General features: G+C 45.4%; 1 protein-coding gene across 1 annotated transcript in view; it reads left to right on the forward strand.

Moving 5' to 3' along the window:
• Positions 1-20,538, forward strand: part of LOC126272633 (CCN family member 4) — a 370,610-nt gene that overhangs the window by 340,436 nt on the left and 9,636 nt on the right. Inside the window, exons 6-7 of the mRNA XM_049975652.1 lie at positions 8,976-9,181; positions 17,301-17,592. Coding sequence (XP_049831609.1) covers positions 8,976-9,181; positions 17,301-17,592 — 498 coding nt within the window. The remainder of the gene's footprint in view (positions 1-8,975; positions 9,182-17,300; positions 17,593-20,538) is intronic.

The following is a 20,538-nucleotide window of genomic DNA, read 5'->3' on the forward strand; positions in this document are numbered from 1 at the left end:
AATAATAATAATAATAACAATGCTGGAGTAAGCGTTGACACAAAACCTTTTCTGATGACGTGACTCCACGATTTCGTGAAGACACTCGACAATCCATAATTGCTGATTGTGAAAATTTACAATCTGGTCACGTCGAGATGAAATCTCATCTGTGAACAGCACATCTGCACTAAAGTGCGGGTTAACATGTTGATTGAACCATTTTCAGAAGTGTAGGCATGCAGGAAAACCAGCTGCTGACAGTGCGTGCCCACGCTGTATATCGTATGGATACAGCAGCTTCTTATGTAGCACTGTCCAGATAGTCATGTGGTAAACATTACTTATTGCAGTTAACTATCTCGCCGTGATACTAGGTTTGACGTCAACTGCACGACGAAGCGCCGCCTGCGGTTTAGGTGTCCGCATGATTGGAAGCCTCCGTTATTCGCGTGCTGTAGTCCTAGGCAGCCCAGGCTCCTTAAGATGACGATTAGTTGCTTCAAACGTTATCCTATTGGGGCACCATCGTTCTGGTGAACTCTCACGACGAAAAAGTTGTTCGCCACGGCCATTATTACTACCTTTTAATCCGTACGGCTGAGGAACATGTGCCAACTTCCATTACGCTGTACCGGAGACCAAGTCCGTGATGAAGACTAATACGTTGATGCTATATGCTTGATCCTCTCAGAGCAATGACGTTAGTCGCATATCAATACAAGCAAAGAAGTGAGGTACGTATCAACAAACGTTCTAACAATAAACACTTACTGTGAATCGAAGAATTACAAGAAACACATTCTAGCGGAACGTTTCATGTAACGGTGGTACATTCTGTTTCTGTTTGTTTCCCGAGATAAATGTGGTTACGAAGTATAAAACAACTTCTTCTTCCTCTGTGTGTGAGGAATGTTTCCTGAAAGTTTAGCCATACCTGTTGATTACACCCTGTAAACTCTAAGATCAATCGTGAAGCTAATGGAAGAGCCTATTTCCCACTGTAACACAGACTACAAATCTTCCCTGTCCATTCGTGTACGTAACATGGGAAGAATGATTCTGTGAATACTTTCGTGGTCGCTGTAGTTAGTCTACTCTTCTTTTCGCTGTCCTTGCATGGTGGATTGTAGTTTATTCTTAAATTCCTCACTTAATATCGTTTATTGAAATATCGTACGTTGGCTTTAGAAGCATAATTGGCGTCTATCCTTAACCGCCCGTTAGTTCAAGTTTTCCAGCAGCTTAGGTAAAACATCCAGTGGGGAACAACCCTGTAGTCATTCTTGCAGCCCTTATGCGAACATCACCTTTCCATTTCATACCTCTACAAATTGTTGCATCCAGGTATTGGTATGACTCATCTGATTCCAATTATGACTCATTTATGTTGTAGTAACTGGGTTCTACGCTTCCGCATTGTGAATAACAAAATTTTTCAATTACTAGCACTTAGGGCATGTTGCCAGTCATTGCAGCACTTAAAAATCTAATCAAGAGCTGACCGAATATTTATGCAGACAGTACGCCATTGTAGATATCTGCATCCTCTACATAAATATGAAGTTACTATTCCTAGTGCGTGTAGGGTCATTCATGTACAGCAGGAACACTAAGGGTTCCAATACAGTTCTTTAGAGAGCATCTAAAAGTTACTGTTCCACCTCTCAATGATTCTTCGTCAAGGACAACGTACTGCGCTCTTTCTTCTACTAAATCTGTCCAGTCACAAATTTTGTTTGATGGCCGATATTATCTTTCTTTCACAGATCTATATTGAAGTGGAACAAATTGGATTTTCAAAAGCAAAAATACACAGCATTTGCCCGAGTGTCTCAACCCATGGCTTTCAGGATGTCACGTACGAAAGCACCACTTTAGTTTTTCATGGGCGACGTGTTCGGAATGCAAGGAGACTGGAGTGACGGTTATTCTGTTCATTCTGTTATAACTCTGAATTCTAAGAGTCTACAACAGGTAGATGTCACAGATAATGGTCGACAATTTTGTAGGTCACTTCGTCTACCCTTCTTTTAGACAGGTGTGAACTGTGATTTCTTCCAAATACTCACTCAAGTTTTTAGTTCGAAGGTGTTATGGTACAAGTGGCAGTGAAATTAACATTAGGCAAATGTAGAAACGTAAACTGTTCATAAATTCAAAATTAATCGCCACAACTGTAAACATACACTCCTGGAAATGGAAAAAAGAACACATTGACACCGGTGTGTCAGACACACCATACTTGCTCCGGACACTGCGAGAGGGCTGTACAAGCAATGATCACACGCACGGCACAGCGGACACACCAGGAACCGCGGTGTTTGCCGTCGAATGGCGCTAGCTGCGCAGCATTTGTGCACCGCCGCCGTCAGTGTCAGCCAGTTTGCCGTGGCATACGGAGCTCCATCGCAGTCTTTAACACTGGTAGCATGCCGCGACAGCGTGGACGTGAACCGTATGTGCAGTTGACGGACTTTGAGCGAGGGCGTATAGTGGACATGCGGGAGGCCGGGTGGACGTACCGCCGAATTGCTCAACACGTGGGGCGTGAGGTCTCCACAGTACATCGATGTTGTCGCCAGTGGTCGGCGGAAGGTGCACGTGCCCGTCGACCTGGGACCGGACCGCAGCGACGCACGGATGCACGCCAAGACCGTAGGATCCTACGCAGTGCCGTAGGGGACCGCACCGCCACTTCCCAGCAAATTAGGGACACTGTTGCTCCTGGGGTATCAGCTAGGACCATTCGCAACCGTCTCCATGAAGCTGGGCTACGGTCCCGCACACCGTTAGGCCGTCTTCCGCTCACGCCCCAACATCGTGCAGCCCGCCTCCAGTGGTGTCGCGACAGGCATGAATGGAGGGACGAATGGAGACGTGTCGTCTTCAGCGATGAGAGTCGCTTCTGCCTTGGTGCCAATGATGGTCGTATGCGTGTTTGGCGCCGTACAGGTGAGCGCCACAATCAGGACTGCCTACGACCGAGGCACACAGGGACAACACCCGGCATCTTGGTGTGGGGAGCGATCTCCTACACTGGCCGTACACCTCTGGTGATCGTCGAGAGGACACTGAATAGTGCACGGTACATCCAAACTGTCATCGAACCCATCGTTCTACCATTCCTAGACCGGCAAGGGAACTTGCTGTTCCAACAGGACAATTCACGTCCGCATGTATCCCGTGCCACCCAACGTGCTCTAGAAGGTGTAAGTCAACTACCCTGGCCACCAAGATCTCCGGATCTGTCCCCCATTGAGCATGTTTGGGACTGGATGAAGCGTCGTCTCACGCGGTCTGCACGTCCAGCACGAACGCTGGTCCAACTGAGGCGCCAGGTGGAAATGGCATGGCAAGCCGTTCCACAGGACTACATCCAGCATCTCTACGATCGTCTCCATGGGAGAATAGCAGCCTGCATTGCTGCGAAAGGTGGATATACACTGTACTAGTGCCGCCATTGTGCATGCTCTGTTGCCTGTGTCTATGTGCCTGTGGTTCTGTCAGTGTGATCATGTGATGTATCTGACCCCAGGAATGTGTCAATAAAGTTTCCCCTTCCTGGGACAATGAATTCACGGTGTTCTTATTTCAATTTCCAGGAGTGTATTTATCCCACTGCGAGACAAGACAATTAGCGTCTCCGTGGAAAAGTATTCGTGGTTGCCTACGGAACCGTGATTGTACCCAGACGCGCACCTGTTCGCCCGAAATTCTAAAGGCACGAATGTCTTTCTTCAAGACTCCAAAAATAATCTCATGGGGACAGATCGGGACTCTATGGAGGATGAGTAATGGCTTGGCAGTGAAAATTCTGCAGAGTAGTCGAAGCAAAATTGGCAGCTTATGGGTGGGCATTACCCTCAAACAGAGTGACGTCAACCGTTAACATTTGTGGGTGTTTGAACTTGATAGTGCGCTTCTGTTAACAAAACGTCGTACGTGGAGACTCTGAAAAAGGTGAGCACAGAATAAACTTCAAATGCGTTGGAATCTTGACAGAGGGCGTCACTCTGTTGCAGGATAACGCCCGCCCAAGTGCTGCCTAGGTTGTTTCGACTACGGCGCAGAAATTTCGCGGAAGTATATATACTCCATACCGTCCCGAACTCACCCCATGCGATCTGCTTAGTTTCTGAGTCCCGAAAAAAAGACGTTCATGGCTGTCGATTTTCTCCCTGCATTTTATCTCTGCTACCTACAGAAGTCTAGACAACATTTTCAAGTGGAATAATGGTTCTTTGTTTGATTTGGGGGAGGGGCCAAAGAATGAGCTTATCGCCCTCAAGAATAACGGATTGTGATTTAGTGTCGTGAACAGTGTGAAAAACGGTAAAAATACTTGGGAGGGTGTTGTTGGGTAGATTGTACTGAGAGATAACGGTTAACATAACATTCAATAAGTTGGACCGTTTTCGGGTTAATTAACATTGAAGTTAGGCAATCATGCCGCTGCGCGCGAAGATTCAAGCAGTCGGCCAGAGACGTGTCTCAGAACATGATCTTAGTTTGGTTTCCTAAAACGGAAAAAGAAAGCGATACAAAAATTTGACAAGGGACTGTAGTAAGCATCGAACGCAAGACAAAAGCTGGTCAGATGTAAGAGAGGGCTCTGAACATCATGTGATTTAACTTCTGAGGTCATCAGTCCCCTAGAACTTAGAACTACTTAAACCTAACTAACCTAAAGACATCACACACATCCATGTGCGATGCAGGATTCGAACCTGCGACCGTAGCGGTCGCGCGGTTCCAGACTGTAGCTCCTAGAAGCGCTCGGCCACATCGGCCGGCTGTAAGAGAGGGCCTTAAGGCCCTAATCTGATCGGATTAATTAAGCAATACATAAATATATTAATAAATACATAAAAGATGAGTAGTCTCGTGCGCTATCATCTAGTCTGTGAAAATAGCTGATGCTTATTGTATATGGCGGACTGCTTGAATTTTCGCACGCAACGGCCTGATGGACTAACTTCAACGCGAATTATCTCGGAAACGACGCAACTTAACGATTTTTCTTTCTTTATAATTTTTCCTCTGCATTACCTACATTGCAACACGCAAACAAGTTTTTCAGACTATTTATTACCACAGTGTAAAGGTAAAATGGTGTTATATATTTGTAAACAGCGGTATATCAATGCCTGTTCTTAGTAGAATACTTTAAACTTACGAATTCCTTTCACGAAGTTCCTTCACTTAGTCAACATAAGACGGTAGTCAATAGCGTTTACCGGTCAATAGGCATGTAGCCAGTGGTCTTACGTCACAGAGGATAGCGTGCAGTGCAGACGAGGATGGAATTTTCCAGGCATTAGCAAGTCATTAGGATTTTCATGCCACATTTAAAGGGGAGGAGGTTCTACGTCATTCGAGAGGTACAAAATTAAGAGAGAATAGTCCCAATATCAATAATGATTACTGTGATTATTGGCCGTCAGTAGTATGCCCACATACAGTTGAGCTGAGTTACAGCCGCGAGAAGATTCTAGTCTATGAACTTAGAGAAACTGTGGAGCATGTACAGACATCAGACCACTCTACATGCAGCAAGTACAGGGTGTTTCAAAAATGACCGGTATATTTGAAACGGCAATAAAAACTAAACGAGCAGCGATAGAAATACACCGTTTGATGCAATATGCTTGGGACAACAGTACATTTTCAGGCGGACAAACTTTCGAAATTACAGTACTTACAATTTTCAACAACAGATGGCGCTGCAAGTGATGTGAAAGATATAGAAGACAACGCAGTCTGTGGGTGCGCCATTCTGTACGTAGTCTTTCTGCTGTAAGCGTGTGCTGTTCACAACGTGCAAGTGTGCTGTGGACAACATGGTTTATTCCTTATAACAGAGGATTTTTCTGGTGTTGGAATTCCACCGCCTAGAACACAGTGTTGTTGCAACAAGACGAAGTTTTCAACGGAGGTTTAATGTAACCAAAGGACCGAAAAGCGATAGAATAAAGGATCTGTTTGAAAAATTTCAACGGACTGGGAATGTGACGGATGAATGTGCTGGAAAGGTAGGGCTACCGTGTACGGCAACCACAGAGGGCAACGCGCAGCTAGTGCAGCAGGTGATCCAACAGCGGCCTCGGGCTTCCGTTCGCCGTGTTGCAGCTGCGGTCCAAATGACGCCAACGTCCACGTATCGTCTCATGCGCCAGAGTTTACACCTCTATCCATACAAGATTCAAACGTGGCAACCCCTCAGCGCCGCTACCATTGCTGCACGAGAGACATTCGCTAACGATATAGTGCACAGGATTGATGACGGCGATATGCATGTGGGCAGCATTTGGTTTACTGACGAAGCTTATTTTTACCTGGACGGCTTCGTCAATAAACAGAACTGGCGCATATGGGGAACCGAAAAGCCCCTTGCTGCAGTCCCATCGTTCCTGCATCCTCAAAAAGTACTGGTCTGGGCCGCCATTTCTTCCAAAGGAATCATTGGCCCATTTTTCAGATCCGAAACGATTACTGCATCACGCTATCTGGACATTCTTCGAGAATTTGTGGCGGTACAAACTGCCTTAGATGACACTGCGAACACCTCGTGGTTTATGCAAGATTGTGCCCGGCCACATCGCACGGCCGGCGTCTTTAATTTCCTGAATGAATATTTCGATGATCGTGTGATTGCTTTGGGCTATCCGAAACATACAGGAGGCGGCGTGGATTGGCCTCCCTATTCGCCAGACATGAACCCCTGTGACTTCTTTCTATGGGGACACTTGAAAGACCAGGTGTACCGCCAGAATCCAGAAACAATTGAACAGCTGAAGCAGTACATCTCATCTGCATGTGAAGCTATTCCACTAGACACGTTGTCAAAGGTTTCGGGTAATTTCATTCAGAGACTACGCCATATTATTGCTACGCATGGTGGATATGTGGAAAATATCGTACTATAGTTTCCCATACCGCAGAGCCATCTGTTGTTGACAGTTGTAACTACTGTAATTTCGAAAGATTGTCTGCCTGAAAATGTACTGTTGTCCCAAGCATATTGCAACAAACGGTGTATTTCCATCGCTGCTCATTTAGTTTGTATTGCCGTTTCAAATATACCGGTCATTTTTGAAACACTCTGTATGTCATCAATATTATGTACTGTACATATATAAATAGTTAATACGAAGTAAACTGATTCCAGAATTCAGAGGAACTGTTCTTGCTTGTACCTTGAGACTTACACCCCTGTCCTGATTAGAAAAACTCACTTGTTCTCACCTTAGTCTGATATCCGACAGGGAGCTACGAAGCCCATGGCTTCCAAGTCCCTAATGTTAACAGTGAGGTATATAAAGGCTCATCCAATAGACAGAGGGCCACGGCAGATAAAACCTTTTCTCTATTCACATGAGCACAAGCATAACTGCATCATTTACGACAAAAATAGTTGTACATGGTGACACACTGGAGACGGACGATTCTTAAATGAAGACTACTAGATACATTTTAAAATTAATACACGTTTACTGACATTAAACCAAAGCTCATTGCTTGGCGTTTAATGTGCACTCAAACGTCGGGCCACAAGTGGCCCATCGGGACCACCCGACCGCCGTGTCACCCTCAGATGAGGATGCGGATGTGGATAGGAAGGGGCGTGTGGTCAGCACACCTCTCTCCCGGTCGTTATGATGGTTTTCTGTGATCAGAGCTGCTACTATTCGGTCTAGTAGCTCCTCAATTGGCATCACGAGGCTAAGTGCACCCCGAAAAGTGGCAACAGCGCATGGCGTATCGGATGGTCACCCATCTAAATGCCGGCCACACCCAACAGCACTTAACTTCGGTGATCTGACGGGAACCGGCGTCAGATTTAATGTAGGGCACTCTTATTTGTTAAAAATAATGTCCTCAAGATGTTGTACATCATTTCGAACGCACGATTGAAGTCTCTTATCCATATCCTCCAACACAGGGCCGTTGTATCTTCGTGGTTGGCAGCAATTTCTTGAATGGTCCAGATTTCGCGATTAGTATTTATATACACGGTTCCTGAGGGATCTTCTCAGAAGAATGTTAAGTCTGGAGGCCTAGGAATATCGGCAAAACGTGAGAGGATCTTTCGAGGAAACCTGCGTCGAAGAACTGCTGTTGAAACATTTGCGGTGTCTGACGCAGCGGTTCAGCGGCATTCTACATGAACCGAACACTTATAACGGGATTCTTCGGCTTTTCAGCTTTGGTTTAAAGAACGTTGCAAACATAAATGTTTCGAGGCGTATTGACAGCGACTGTGGAACCATTTTCTTCTAAAACGTACGGTCCAATAATGTCGAAAGAACCAAGAACACACCGACTGTGACATTTTCAGAGTGAAAATGATGCCGGTGTATAAGGTGTGGATGCTGAAGAATTCAAAAACACAGGTTTTGTTTATTAAGTATCACCTTAAAATGGAAATTCTTCGTGTGCAGAAAAATCATTTGGTTTGAGCTGTTGCACAATAATACTTTTGTAATGACGGACTTTTAAAGTATGTAGAATTCGTGAACTGATTCACGGTTGATCGTTAGCGCATTATTATTAGGTCTAGCTAACCGCCACGGACTTCTATCACTTCACTTAATACTGCAACATTTTCCGGTGCACTGCGTCCCGAGCCCGTAGATTTGTTACCAATTATGTTTCCAGTTGATCTGAAGCTTTCCACGCATCTGGTGGTTGTGTTGCGACTGGAAACGACTCGTGCCGAGCAAGGCTGAATTCGCTGCGTAGCCGTGACAGACTCGCTGCTTACGATGAAATAGTCATAGACGAGTAGACGCTGTTGCTAGTCCCACTGCTCCACTGTAATGTGTCCTGTGTAGAGAAGAATTGCCCTCACCACGTCGTTCTCCCACCACCGCGCTCTCAGCACCACGCAGCTCGAAACCATCAGTCTTCCGTGGGTCACCCTGTACATCAGACGCAGTGACTCGGAGATGCTAGGGGCGGGCCTGGACGAGCGCGCTGTGTTGTGCCCGCAGCGGAGCGGCCGCCGGACTGCCGGCCGCAGCAGTTCTCCCGCTGGTCGGAGTGCTCCGCTCGCTGCGGCCTGGGCGTGTCGCGGCGCGCCTCCACGCTGAGCCCGCAGTGCCGGCCCAGCAACGAGACGCGCCTCTGCCAGCACCGGCCGTGCGCGCCCGCGCCCATGCCGCCGCCGTTGCCGCCCACGACTCACCACCACATACGGGTCCGTATACACATCACACCTTTACTATCTCACACCTTTACTATCCCTAACTAGCCACAGAACCTCTCCAAGATTTGAGCGCTCGCGCTGCTACGGCCAGTGTTAAATTGTATTAACCCATTTGGATGTTATACTGCTTCGTTATGAAACAAACTGTCTTTTCTAGCGATGTTGAAGCTGTCCTGGTCAGGGCGAGGAGTTCGGTCGCCCTGACGAGAACTGTTGCAAAAAGGTTCCAAACGTCGGTTTCATACTGTTTTAATGTTTCATAATGACGCCGTCTAACAATTGTTTAAAGTACTTCAAAGTGTTCCACAACAACCGAAAAAATCTGCGGGTCATCAAAAACAGAGTATAAATTTGAAAACTTACACGGAATAATGTAGATAGAGAGGTAAAAATTGACACACATGCTTGGAATGACATGGGGTTTTATTAGAACAAAAAAAAAGTTCACAAAATGACCGACAGATGGCGCTGGACAGCAAAACGTCAGTGACTGCGCATGACAATCGTGTATAAAAGGAGATGTAATGACAGAGAGAATCAGATGGGCCACCAGTCGCAACATGTTCACGTTACCTGAAACGCCGCTTTTAGTGAAGCTGTATTATCAGAATGGGAAATGCACTAGTTCTGCATTACGATCCTATCGCCATAGGAAGGGGATTCGAACGGGTAAAGGTCCGTTGACAAATGCAGCTGTGGCGAGATTGATTTCGAAGTTCGAAGCCAAGCGTTGTTTAGACGATAGACCCCGTAATGGCCGACCGAGCACAAGGCGTAATGCTGCTGAGACAGTTCAGGAGCCGGACGGAGTGGCCGAGTGGTTCTAGGCGCTGCAGTCTTGAACCGCGCGACCGCTACGGTCGGAGGTTCGAATCCTGCCTTGGCATGGATGTGTGTGATGTCCTTAGGTTAGTTAGGTTTAAGTAGTTCTAAGTTCTAGGGAACTGATGACCTCAGAAGTTAAGTCCCATAGCGCTCAGAGCTATTTGAACCATTTTTTTAACAATTCAGGAAGAAATGGAGACTGTAGTGGGTTCGTCTATGCATGGGGAAATCAGCACTCGTGCAGTCCCACGCCGCTCCGGCATTCCATACACTACTCTTTGGTTGGCACTTTGGCGCACCCTCCGATGCTCTCCGTACAAAATCCATCTTCGTCATGAACTGTTACCTCGCGATTTAGTGAAGCGGAGGGCATTTGCGGTGTGGGCGTTTCAAAAGATGGCGGAAGATGACTATTGGTTGAGTAACATGTAGTGAACCGATGAAGCTCATTTCACGCTCCGAAGGTCTATCAACAGCTTCAGCTCCACAATTGGGGCTACCGAAAATCGTAGAACTGTCGTGGAAACTCTATTTCACCACGACAAAGTCACGGTATTGGTTAAATTTACCACATCTACCATTATCGGGCCTTTTATTTTCGAGGAAATCTGCGAATCTGGTTTTGTAACTGCTACCGTGATGGGTGAGAGGTACGCCGATATTTTACATAATCGCATCATCCCAAGAATGGCTGATAGACACCTGCTGGAACGTACGATGTTTATGCAGGATGGCGCTCCATCCCATATTGCTAGATGCGTGAAAGATCTCTTGCGCGCGTCGTTTGGTGACGATCGCGTGCTCAGCAGCCACTTTCGTCATGCTTGGCCTACCAGGTCCCCAGGCCTCAGTTCGAGCGGTTATTGGCTTTGGAGTTACCTGAAGTCGCAAGTGTATCGTGATCGACCGACATCTCTAGCGATGCTGAAAGACAACATCGGACGCCAATGCCTCACCATAACTCCGGACATGCTTTACAGTGCTGTTCACAACATTATTCCTCGACTGCAACTGTTGTTGAGAAACGATAGTGGACATATTGAGCATTTCTTGTAAGGAACATCATCTTTTCTTTGTCTTACTTTGTTATGCTAAATATTGGTATTCTGATCACATGAATCGCCATGTGTCGGACATTTTTTGAACTTTTGTATTTTTTTTTTTAGTTCTGATAAAACCCCATGTCATTGCAAGCATGTGTGCCAATTTGTACTTCTCTGTCTACATTATTCCATGATTTATTCACTTTTCAAATTTATACTGATTTTTTGATCAACTGGTACATTTTACTATCGATACTAGTTTCGATCAATTCATTACCATCAATCGACGGATATTATCAGTTTTCGGCTGCTGAAGATGATGTTTTGATCGAAACTTGTATCGACAATAATTAATCAGTTTTCGCTGTTTCATGTCCTTAATAAAGATGTTTGTAGCTTATCTATTTCAAATATTCTTTATTACATTAGAGAATAATCATCAACCCGATGGTGGTTGTTTCTCTTGCCGTTTTTCCGTCTTTTCGAATCAAAAATATCCAGATATGCTTCTACATTTTTGTATAATCTTCATTGGGTGTCGTTTAGTTTCTGTAAAATATTTTACAAAATACTTGCTACATCTACTATATCATTGTTGATTAATGACCTACAACTACTTTTAATGATATGGTTGCACAGCCCAGTCTTTTTCATTTAATGGAATGACAGCGAATCATCTGCAGAGCTGTGAAATGCTTAAAACCAACGGAACCTGTAAAATTTCATCTTTATAACTAGTGTAGTTTTAGCACACATATCAGAAGTCTCACTCAAGTGAATACATGTCAAAAAACGGATGAGTAATACATGAAAGAAATAAAAACATCGTGTTATTCAGAATGTGGGGTTTTAAATCCTAAAAATTTCAGGATAACGTCCATGGTAATTGAGGGAGCTGCATAGTGCAAAAATCTCTAACGTAGATTTTTCCCTCACACAATTTGTTCAACAAGAGCACCGGAGGTGCAGACGATTTGCTGCCTACGTAGAACGACGTGATCGACAGCTACTCGCAGCAGTTGCGGTGAAGTCTGAGCAACGTGTGTCTGCACACTAGCCTTCAGATAAGGTAGACACCGAATGTGTCCCAGGTAAAAGCGTTCTATTACATACCCCCAGAGGTAAAAATCACATGGGTTCAGATCGGGTGATCTAGCAGGACATGCGTCTGGAAAATCTCTGAAGGTAGCACGTTCGTGGAAATTTTCATTAAGAAGGTCTTTCACTAGGCGTTTAACATGAAATATTTCCCCGTCTTGCCTCACAACAGTGGTTTACACACAGTTGCGCTCTTCCAAAGCAGGAATCATGCTACGCAAAGAAGTCCTGATAACGCGCAGACATCACAGTGCATCCGACTGGTGTTCTGGGCGTATTCTCTTGAAAGAAGAATGGACCGAGAATGAAAGTCGTTGTGAATCCAGACCGCAGTTACCTAATGTGAGTGCAAAGACTCCTCGTGCACAGCACGCGGTTTAACAGTGCCCTATACTCAACAGTTCTGGGTACTCAGCGCACATTGGAGTGTAAAATTTTGCCTCTTACTCCACAGACTGTTGCCCGACCAAACGTCAAGTTAGATCCGCGCCAGAAACCGAAGAGCAAATTGAGAACGTTGCTTGCTGATCATGAGATTTCAGTTGCTGCGCCGTTTGGAACTTGAACAGTACCAGTACAAAACAGAGCGCAGAACTTTCTGCACTGCTGACCATGGGATGGACGATTCTCGTGACACTGCAGTATCACTAGCATTGCCCGGGGCACGTGCTGCTTGCTCAGATACAGCAGCGGCTATCTCATCGGTAACTTCCTTCTGGATAGCACACGTTCGTCTTCCAGGTGAAAACGAAGCTCATCGGCATTTCGAAATTCATTATTACCTCCTACAAACCATTTAACAACATCGAACTTCTCCTCAGAACTTTCAGTCCATGATACTTTCTCAAACTAACACAGCAACTACTGCCGTTCACATAAACGTGTTTCACTAAGAGTTGACGGCCCCTCTTCTCGACGCCCATACTGTTCATACACTTGATGGCTTCACAAATAACGGCGTGGACATCATAGTGTCATGCAAACAGTGTACAAAGCCCGGTTCGCTCTAGGCGGCCACAGCTGTTTCAAATGGTTCAAATGGTTCTCAGCACTATGGGACTTAACACCTGAGTTCATCAGTCCCCTAGAACTTAGAACTACTTAAACCTAACTAACCTAAGGACATGACATACATCCATGCCCGAGGAGGTATTAGAACCTGGGACCGTAGCGGTCGCGCGGTTCCAGACTGAACCGCTCGGCCACACCGGCCGGCACCACAGCTGGAACTAATTTGTTTTCTAGCTTATAACTGCTCCGCATTACCGAATCAGCATATATGTCACGTTTAGCTGTCATATGATAATTACAGCTCACACTGGTCCTCCTCAAGTAGCTGCACTTTAATTAACAGCACCTTGTATCTTGCCTTATCCTGTTACGCAGTGGCAGGTCATAATTTAAAAAAAAGATTCCATGTTACTTTTTTTATTTTCAAATGAATATTTAAGAAATAAATATAGTAACAGTGTAAAGCAAGCACAACGTCATCAGACCACAAGTGGCTCATCGGCACCATCCGACCGCCGTGTCATCCTCAGATGAGGATGCGGATAGGAGGGGCGTGTGGTCAGCACACCGCTCTCCCGGTCGTTATGATGGTTTTCTTTGACCGGGCTGCTACTATTCGGTCGAGTAGCTCCTCAGATGGCATCACGGCGCTGAGTGCACCCCGAAAAATGGCAACAGCACATGGGGGCCCGGATGGTCACCCATCCAAGTGGCGACCACGCCCGACAGCGCTTTACTACGGTTATCTCACGGGAACCGGTCTACCCACTGTGGCAAGGCCGTTGCCTAGTAACAGTATAAACGAGGGAAGAAATTATCGCATCTAAGAAAGAAAGAGAGAGAGACAGAGAGAGAGGATGCTTGGATCTAAGGTATTGCTTCAAATGAGGAGGTCCGTTAATACAAGACGCGCAGACATGAATCAAATAACATACGTAATTTAAATAAAGAAAGAAATACGAATTATGAAGTCTTAGGTAATACACTCATAATAAAATTAGAAGCATAAAACTTACATGAAAGTGGTCATACGTCTACTGTATGAGGACCAACCATATAAGGACAAAACATTAAATAGTAGAAAAAATAGAGTGGCATTCTCTGAGTAAATAACACATATCCTTACCATATTTGGTTCAGCAATGGTTCATGAGTGATGTTTTGGTGTGCTCCTAAACAGTAACTGATAGTGACACACAGTCAAAACGCCAATTGCACTGAAATGCACATATATTCAATAATAATCCTGTTTGTATATGGAGCCATACCCCAGACAGAGTTTTCGAAAGCAAACATCGTCCATTGTAAGGTGAAAAATTTTCCGTGTTTTTGCTGCTATACCTCAATTTCGGAGTCTGGAACCACGTGACCGCTATGACCGCAGATTCGAATCCTGCCTTGGGCATGGATGTGTGTGATGACCTTAGGTTAGTTAGGTTTAAGTAGTTCTAAGTTCTAGGGGACTGATGACCACAGAAGTTAAGTCCTATAGTGCTCAGAGCCATTTGAACCCAGTTTCAACTTTGAAGTGACTATCAAGCAACACAGTTAATTTACATGACACATCTGCGACATCAAATTGCATAGAGATATTGTGGGTATGCTCAGTAATGGACTTCACAATTGAAATTGGACAACAGCAGCAGATAAACGGAAAATTCTATGGCCTACATCAGACAATGTTTTCTTTGGAAAAATGTTGGATACTAGCTGATAATATTGCCGTGGTATGAGACTTCAGAGGGGCGTTCAATGAACAATGCATAATTTTTTTCTGAAAACGGGTTCGTTTAATTCAGAATTCCAATACACCAAATTATTCCCTACTCGCCCCGCGGATTGGCGAGGCGCCATGTCATTGGCTGCACGGCCCCTCCCGCCGGAGGTTTGAGTCCTCCCACGGGCATAAGTGTGTGTGAGTGTGTGTGTGTGTGTGTGCTGTTCTTAGCATAGGTTACTTTAAGTTAGTTTAAGTAGTGTGTAAGTATAAGGACCAATGACATCTGCAGTTTGATCCATTAAGAACTCACACACATCTACACATCTGAACATTCCCTGCTCCTTTGGCTACAAAACGCTATTTTTCAACATAACCTCCGTTCAATACGACGGCCTTACGCCTGCTAAGGTCTGTGTGCTCAAATGGTACCGCTCTACTGGTCGACGTCGCGCTGCATCAGTGACCCCCCTATTGCTCACGTACTGCTTCGCATTGGGTGGTTTCTTCATTGGTCTAAAGAGGTAGCAGCCGGAAAGGCGAGATCCGGGCTATAGGTTGAATGACGAAGAAAAATCCAATGAAGTTCAGGGAGGCCGCATGGACGCGGAGACTTCTGTGAGGCCTTTCGTTGTCCAGATTAGCAGAGTCAGCTGGATGACTGTGATCCGTCCATCACTTCGAGTGAGAACGTCTGCACGTTCCAACACTGTAGAAGTCACAGATGTGTGTGGCTCACGGGTGATCGGTCGGGTTTGTGCGAGTTTGTTGCCGTGATTACAGACGCGTCACGCGGCACACTGTGCTTTTGTTCACTGCCAGGTCTCCGTAGACATTCTGCAAGAGTCTAAGAATATGTAGATGTCCGGCTTTTCCGCCGAAAGAAAATGGCAGCTCTTTGCTTGGGACGGACCTCTGTCACATATGCCATTTTGAAGGCTGCGTGTAGCACCGCCATTGATCGGAATTTCATGATTAGTATAGGAGGTGAAGAGGAATAATGTACAATGGCCCACAAAAAATTCTTCATTTTCCTCAGCGAAATTTGGCCCAGAATAAAAAGTGCGCCCCTCATATATTATAACGACAAGGTTCACTGCTACTGTCTAACGTGCAGATAGATCATACCGAGCATAACATTAGTGGTGGACTGCTTTATAAACCGGTACAACAGTGCTAGGTGGAAGATGCTTCGCCATTCTTCGCAATACTTTTCTCTTCTACCTCGCTTTCCACATCCGCTTATCTTCCTTTATCGACTCATCAAGTTTCCACCTCTTCTTACTCACATTGAACACCTCCGAGAAACCTAAACCATCCATAAATTTGACCCCATCAATCAATTCCCCTCTTTTTCCCGGTCCTAGGGTGCTACCACGCCTCTACCTACAAATCTCACCAAAACGTTACCCGCATACACTCCAACGTCCACCATCAAACAAATTTCTACTGTGTCTCTCTCCCAGACGACGAACTCCGTCCCGACATACACCCATCTTACATCTCTGAATCCAACTTGCCCTATCCCCCTACACCCCCCCCCCCCCTCCCCCTACCGAAGAGTTCACTCCTCGACCTCTCCCCATACGACACCTCCTTTCCCCTTTCCCGTCGCGTCACTCATTGCCTTTTCCTCCCCAATGTATAGATCCCAATACCAATATCCATCTTTCCTTGCCCCAAAATCCACCCCTGTCTCGTCACCACCTCTTACCAGTCCTTAGTCCTAATCATTACCATTTTATCTCCCTCAATTTCGACCCTTCTTTTTATCTACAATCTGCCATCCTAGGGCAGGGCAGTTTCAGTAGAAGTGCACGGTGTCCCGTTTCTAATGGTCAGTGAATCTTTTGTAGTGTCAGCGTTTACCATGTGTTTAGTGTTCTTCAAGTGCTTGTCAAATGTTTGGGTGCGATATATCCACATTTTATCAGTGTTTTTAAACAATTCGTAAAGAAAACTTTACAGTGTTTGTATTTCTCATATTCATGTCGTCTTTCCAAATAATTTTAAAATCTTAGTACATATGTCTCCTTGTCTATTTTTTTATCTTAACATCTAGTTATCCTAAAGTACTACTCACTGAAGAGCTGGTTATCTCTACCGCTGGCAGCCCATCACCTCCTCCGCCCCCGTCCCCTCTGAGCGTTCACATGGGGTGAAAGGGGATGAAATAACAATGAAGAAAAAAATTCCCTTTGACTTCATGTGTAGTCTGCAGACACTACCGTAGACGTATGAAGCTGGAGGAAAGTAAATAAAAGAATTACGCAAGTTACAGTCGGACCAGAAACATATCTTGACTTAACCATTAGTGTGAGGCCATATACAAATATAACTATTGAAGACACGTTGGTATTAGATGTGAGTGAGTGGTGAGGGAGACGGAGGTGTGACACGGTGTTGCTGCGCGCAGCGGGGCCACGAGTGCAAGGCGACGCTGCGGTCGCGGTCCGCGGTGCGCCTGCGCGTCGGCCCGTGCCGCAGCCGGCGGCGCTTCCGGCCGCGGGCGTGCGCGGGCGGCGGCTGGGGCGGCGCGGGCGGCGGCTGCGCGGGGCGGCGCTGCCGGCCGCTGCTCAGCACCACGCTGCACGTCGACTTCCGCTGCCCGCTGGAGCTGGGCGCCGAGCCGCCGGGCGTGCCCGTCGCCGCCGCCGTCATGGCGCTCGTCCGGCCCGGCGACGACCTGTGGGCCAACGACGACCACGGTGAGCCAGCCGCGCACCCACTGCTCCCCTCACGTACTGCATATGTGCTACCTCAAGAGGTACACGCATAGGAGTGTCGGTTATTGTGTTTCTACGTCAAAAAGTCTTCCCGCAAACACGTCACAACCTGATAATTTCTGCACGATCAGTAATTACACCATTCAGTGGCCTACTACTCTGAGTATAGACTAACCGTTTGGCGTCCATCTGTTCACACCTCAACACCTGACCTGCTGCTTACAAAGCAAACTCCCCATCGCACCCCCATCAGATTTAGTTATCAGTTGGCACAGTGGATAGGCCTTGAAAAACTGAACACAAATCAATCGAGAAAACAGGAAGAAGTTGTGTGGAACTAGGGAAAAAAAAGCAAAATATACAAACTGAGTAGTCCATGTGCAAAATAGGCAACATCAAGGATATTGTAATTTCAGGAGCGCCGTGTTCCCGTGGTTAGAGTGAGCAACTGCGGAACGAGGTTCAAGTCTTCCCTCGAGTGAAAAGTTAAATTTTTTATTTTCAGACAGTTATTATCTGTCCGTCCTTCCGTCTGATGCGAGACAACTGAACCGTAGTACGGAGACGCTACACCTAAAAAATCATCGAAACACACGACGTCAGTCGACTACAGCGCACGGAAGAGAGAGTATTCCTGCTAAAGAGGCTTGTGGTCAAATATTTTCGATTCCCATTGGAGAGGCAAGTCCTTTCGCCTACTAATCGCACGGTTTTGCGGTGCGGTCGCAAAACACAGACACTAAACTTATTACAGTGAACAGAGACGTCAATGAACGAACGGACAGATCATAATTTTGCGAAAATAAAGAATGTAAACCTTTCACTTGAACTAATGACCTCTCGTTCTGCAGCTGCTCACGCTAACCACGGGAACACGACGCTCCTGAGCTCATGCTACCCTTGACGTTGCGTGTCTTGCGCATGGGCTACTCAGTTTGTATATTTTGCTTATTTTTTTCATAGTTCCACACTACTTCTACCTGTTTCCTCCACTGATTTGTGTTCAGATTTTCAAGGCCTATCCACTGTGCCAACTTATAACTAAATATGAGGGGGGTGCAATGGGGAGGTTCCCTTGCTAGGGGAAAGTAAGCATCAATGTCTTGTACTTGCTATGTGTACTATGCTTAGAGGTACTAACCAACCTAAAAACAAACTACTCCCAACAGCTATAATTACCAGTCAGAAAATGATGTAAATACTAATGCTGTTCAGTATAGCCTCCTCAGTCGTCCATATAAATATCTGCAGTTATACCTATTACATCCTGTATACCTGCTGCATAGCCGGCCGCGGTGGTCTCGCGGTTCTAGGCGCGCAGTCCGGAACCGTGCGACTGCTACGGTCGCAGGTTCGATTCCTGCCTCGGGCATGGATGTGTGTGATGTCCTTAGGTGAGTTAGGTTTAAGTAGTTCTAGGGGACTGATGACCACAGCAGTGGAGTCCCATCAGAGCCATTTGAACCTTTTTTTTTTTTTTTTAACCTGCTTCATAAGCCTCGTAGAAGCAGAGAAGGCAAAGGTTCTACAGAGGCAGTTCTGACGTGGCGCTTGATAATGGAAGCAAGATATTATGATAAATTTAGTCGCATGGTTTGGACTTGTCCATACACAAGAAGCGTTTGACAGGGTAAATGGTGTGAAATGTGCGACATTCGCAGTAAAATAGGGGTTAGCTATAAGGAAAGATGGGTAGTGGAATATGCGTACAACCCACAAAAGGGAGAAATAAGAACAGCTGACCATGAAACAGAGGTTTTTAACGTGGCTACGTAGCAACCGTTCACAATTTACAGTTAAAGCCATTACAGTCATTGGTCACAAAATTTAAGTCCTTTGACCAGTGCCTTCATCAAAAATTAAATGTTCAAAATGGCCTATAACGTAAGTACAAAATTGTGGTAAATTTTTTTATAGAAAAGTGTATGTACAGACTAACAGTACAAGAAAGAAGTAGTACTTACACGTCACGTATACAATAAAAATCAAGCGATAAAGCTTTAGTAACAATTTTTAAAGTAGAATGCGAGAAAAACAAGCCACTACGGGCTGCTCGCATTTGTCGAGCTACAGGTAGCGTCAGATTAAGGCGTCCGCGTTAACAACTCCGGCCAGATGAGCATTGCACCCAGAGTGTCATCTCGTGGCCGTAAGTACAAACTGGCTACTTAACATTGAAATAAAGACAGACGAATATTATGATGAACTCTATTCGGTAAATAATGTAAAAGGCAATATTTTTTTTGATATCAGGAAATAAGGTAGTATTTTGTCTCCATCAGAGCTTAGAAGTACAGTTTAAAGGATGAAAACACCACTATAGGAAGAACAAAGAGGGCTGAATGACACAGCCTGTATAAAAACGATATAACTTGAAATACAGCCAATATCAACCATTTACTAAACGAAAAACTATGGGTTGACTTAGATAGGAAAAAACATTTCGGTAACTGCAAGAAGAATTCCCAAATCATGTATCAAGTAACGGCTTAATATCTTTGAAGAAGTTTTTTTTGCGTAGCCCCAATTGTAGCTGCCCATTGAGCAGGCTATCATTGCGAGAAAGATATTTAAAAGTTTCTAATTCTTCGAGAATATCTAATCTAAGCCCTTGCTTCTCGGTGTGCAAAATCTTGATATCGTGAGCAGCGTTAGGCGCGTGACCTGTAATCAGGAGGTGGTGGGCAAAAGACGAATTTTGTCTGTTAGTGCCATTTTTTCTTAAAATATGTTCTTTATATCTGGTTTTAAAGGCACGTTCTGTTTGTCCTATGTAGTATGAAGAGCAGGTGTTCCAGAAAATCTTATAGACGCCAGACTTTTCCAAAGGGGAACGAGTCGATTTTAAATTATGAATGAAGTTTTTTGTTTCAAATTATTATTAGTAGAAAAGGCAACGTTACAGTTGTATTTATTATGAAGAATGGA

The sequence above is a fragment of the Schistocerca gregaria genome, chromosome 1 (assembly GCF_023897955.1).
Source record: "Schistocerca gregaria isolate iqSchGreg1 chromosome 1, iqSchGreg1.2, whole genome shotgun sequence".
NCBI lineage: Eukaryota > Metazoa > Arthropoda > Insecta > Orthoptera > Acrididae > Schistocerca > Schistocerca gregaria.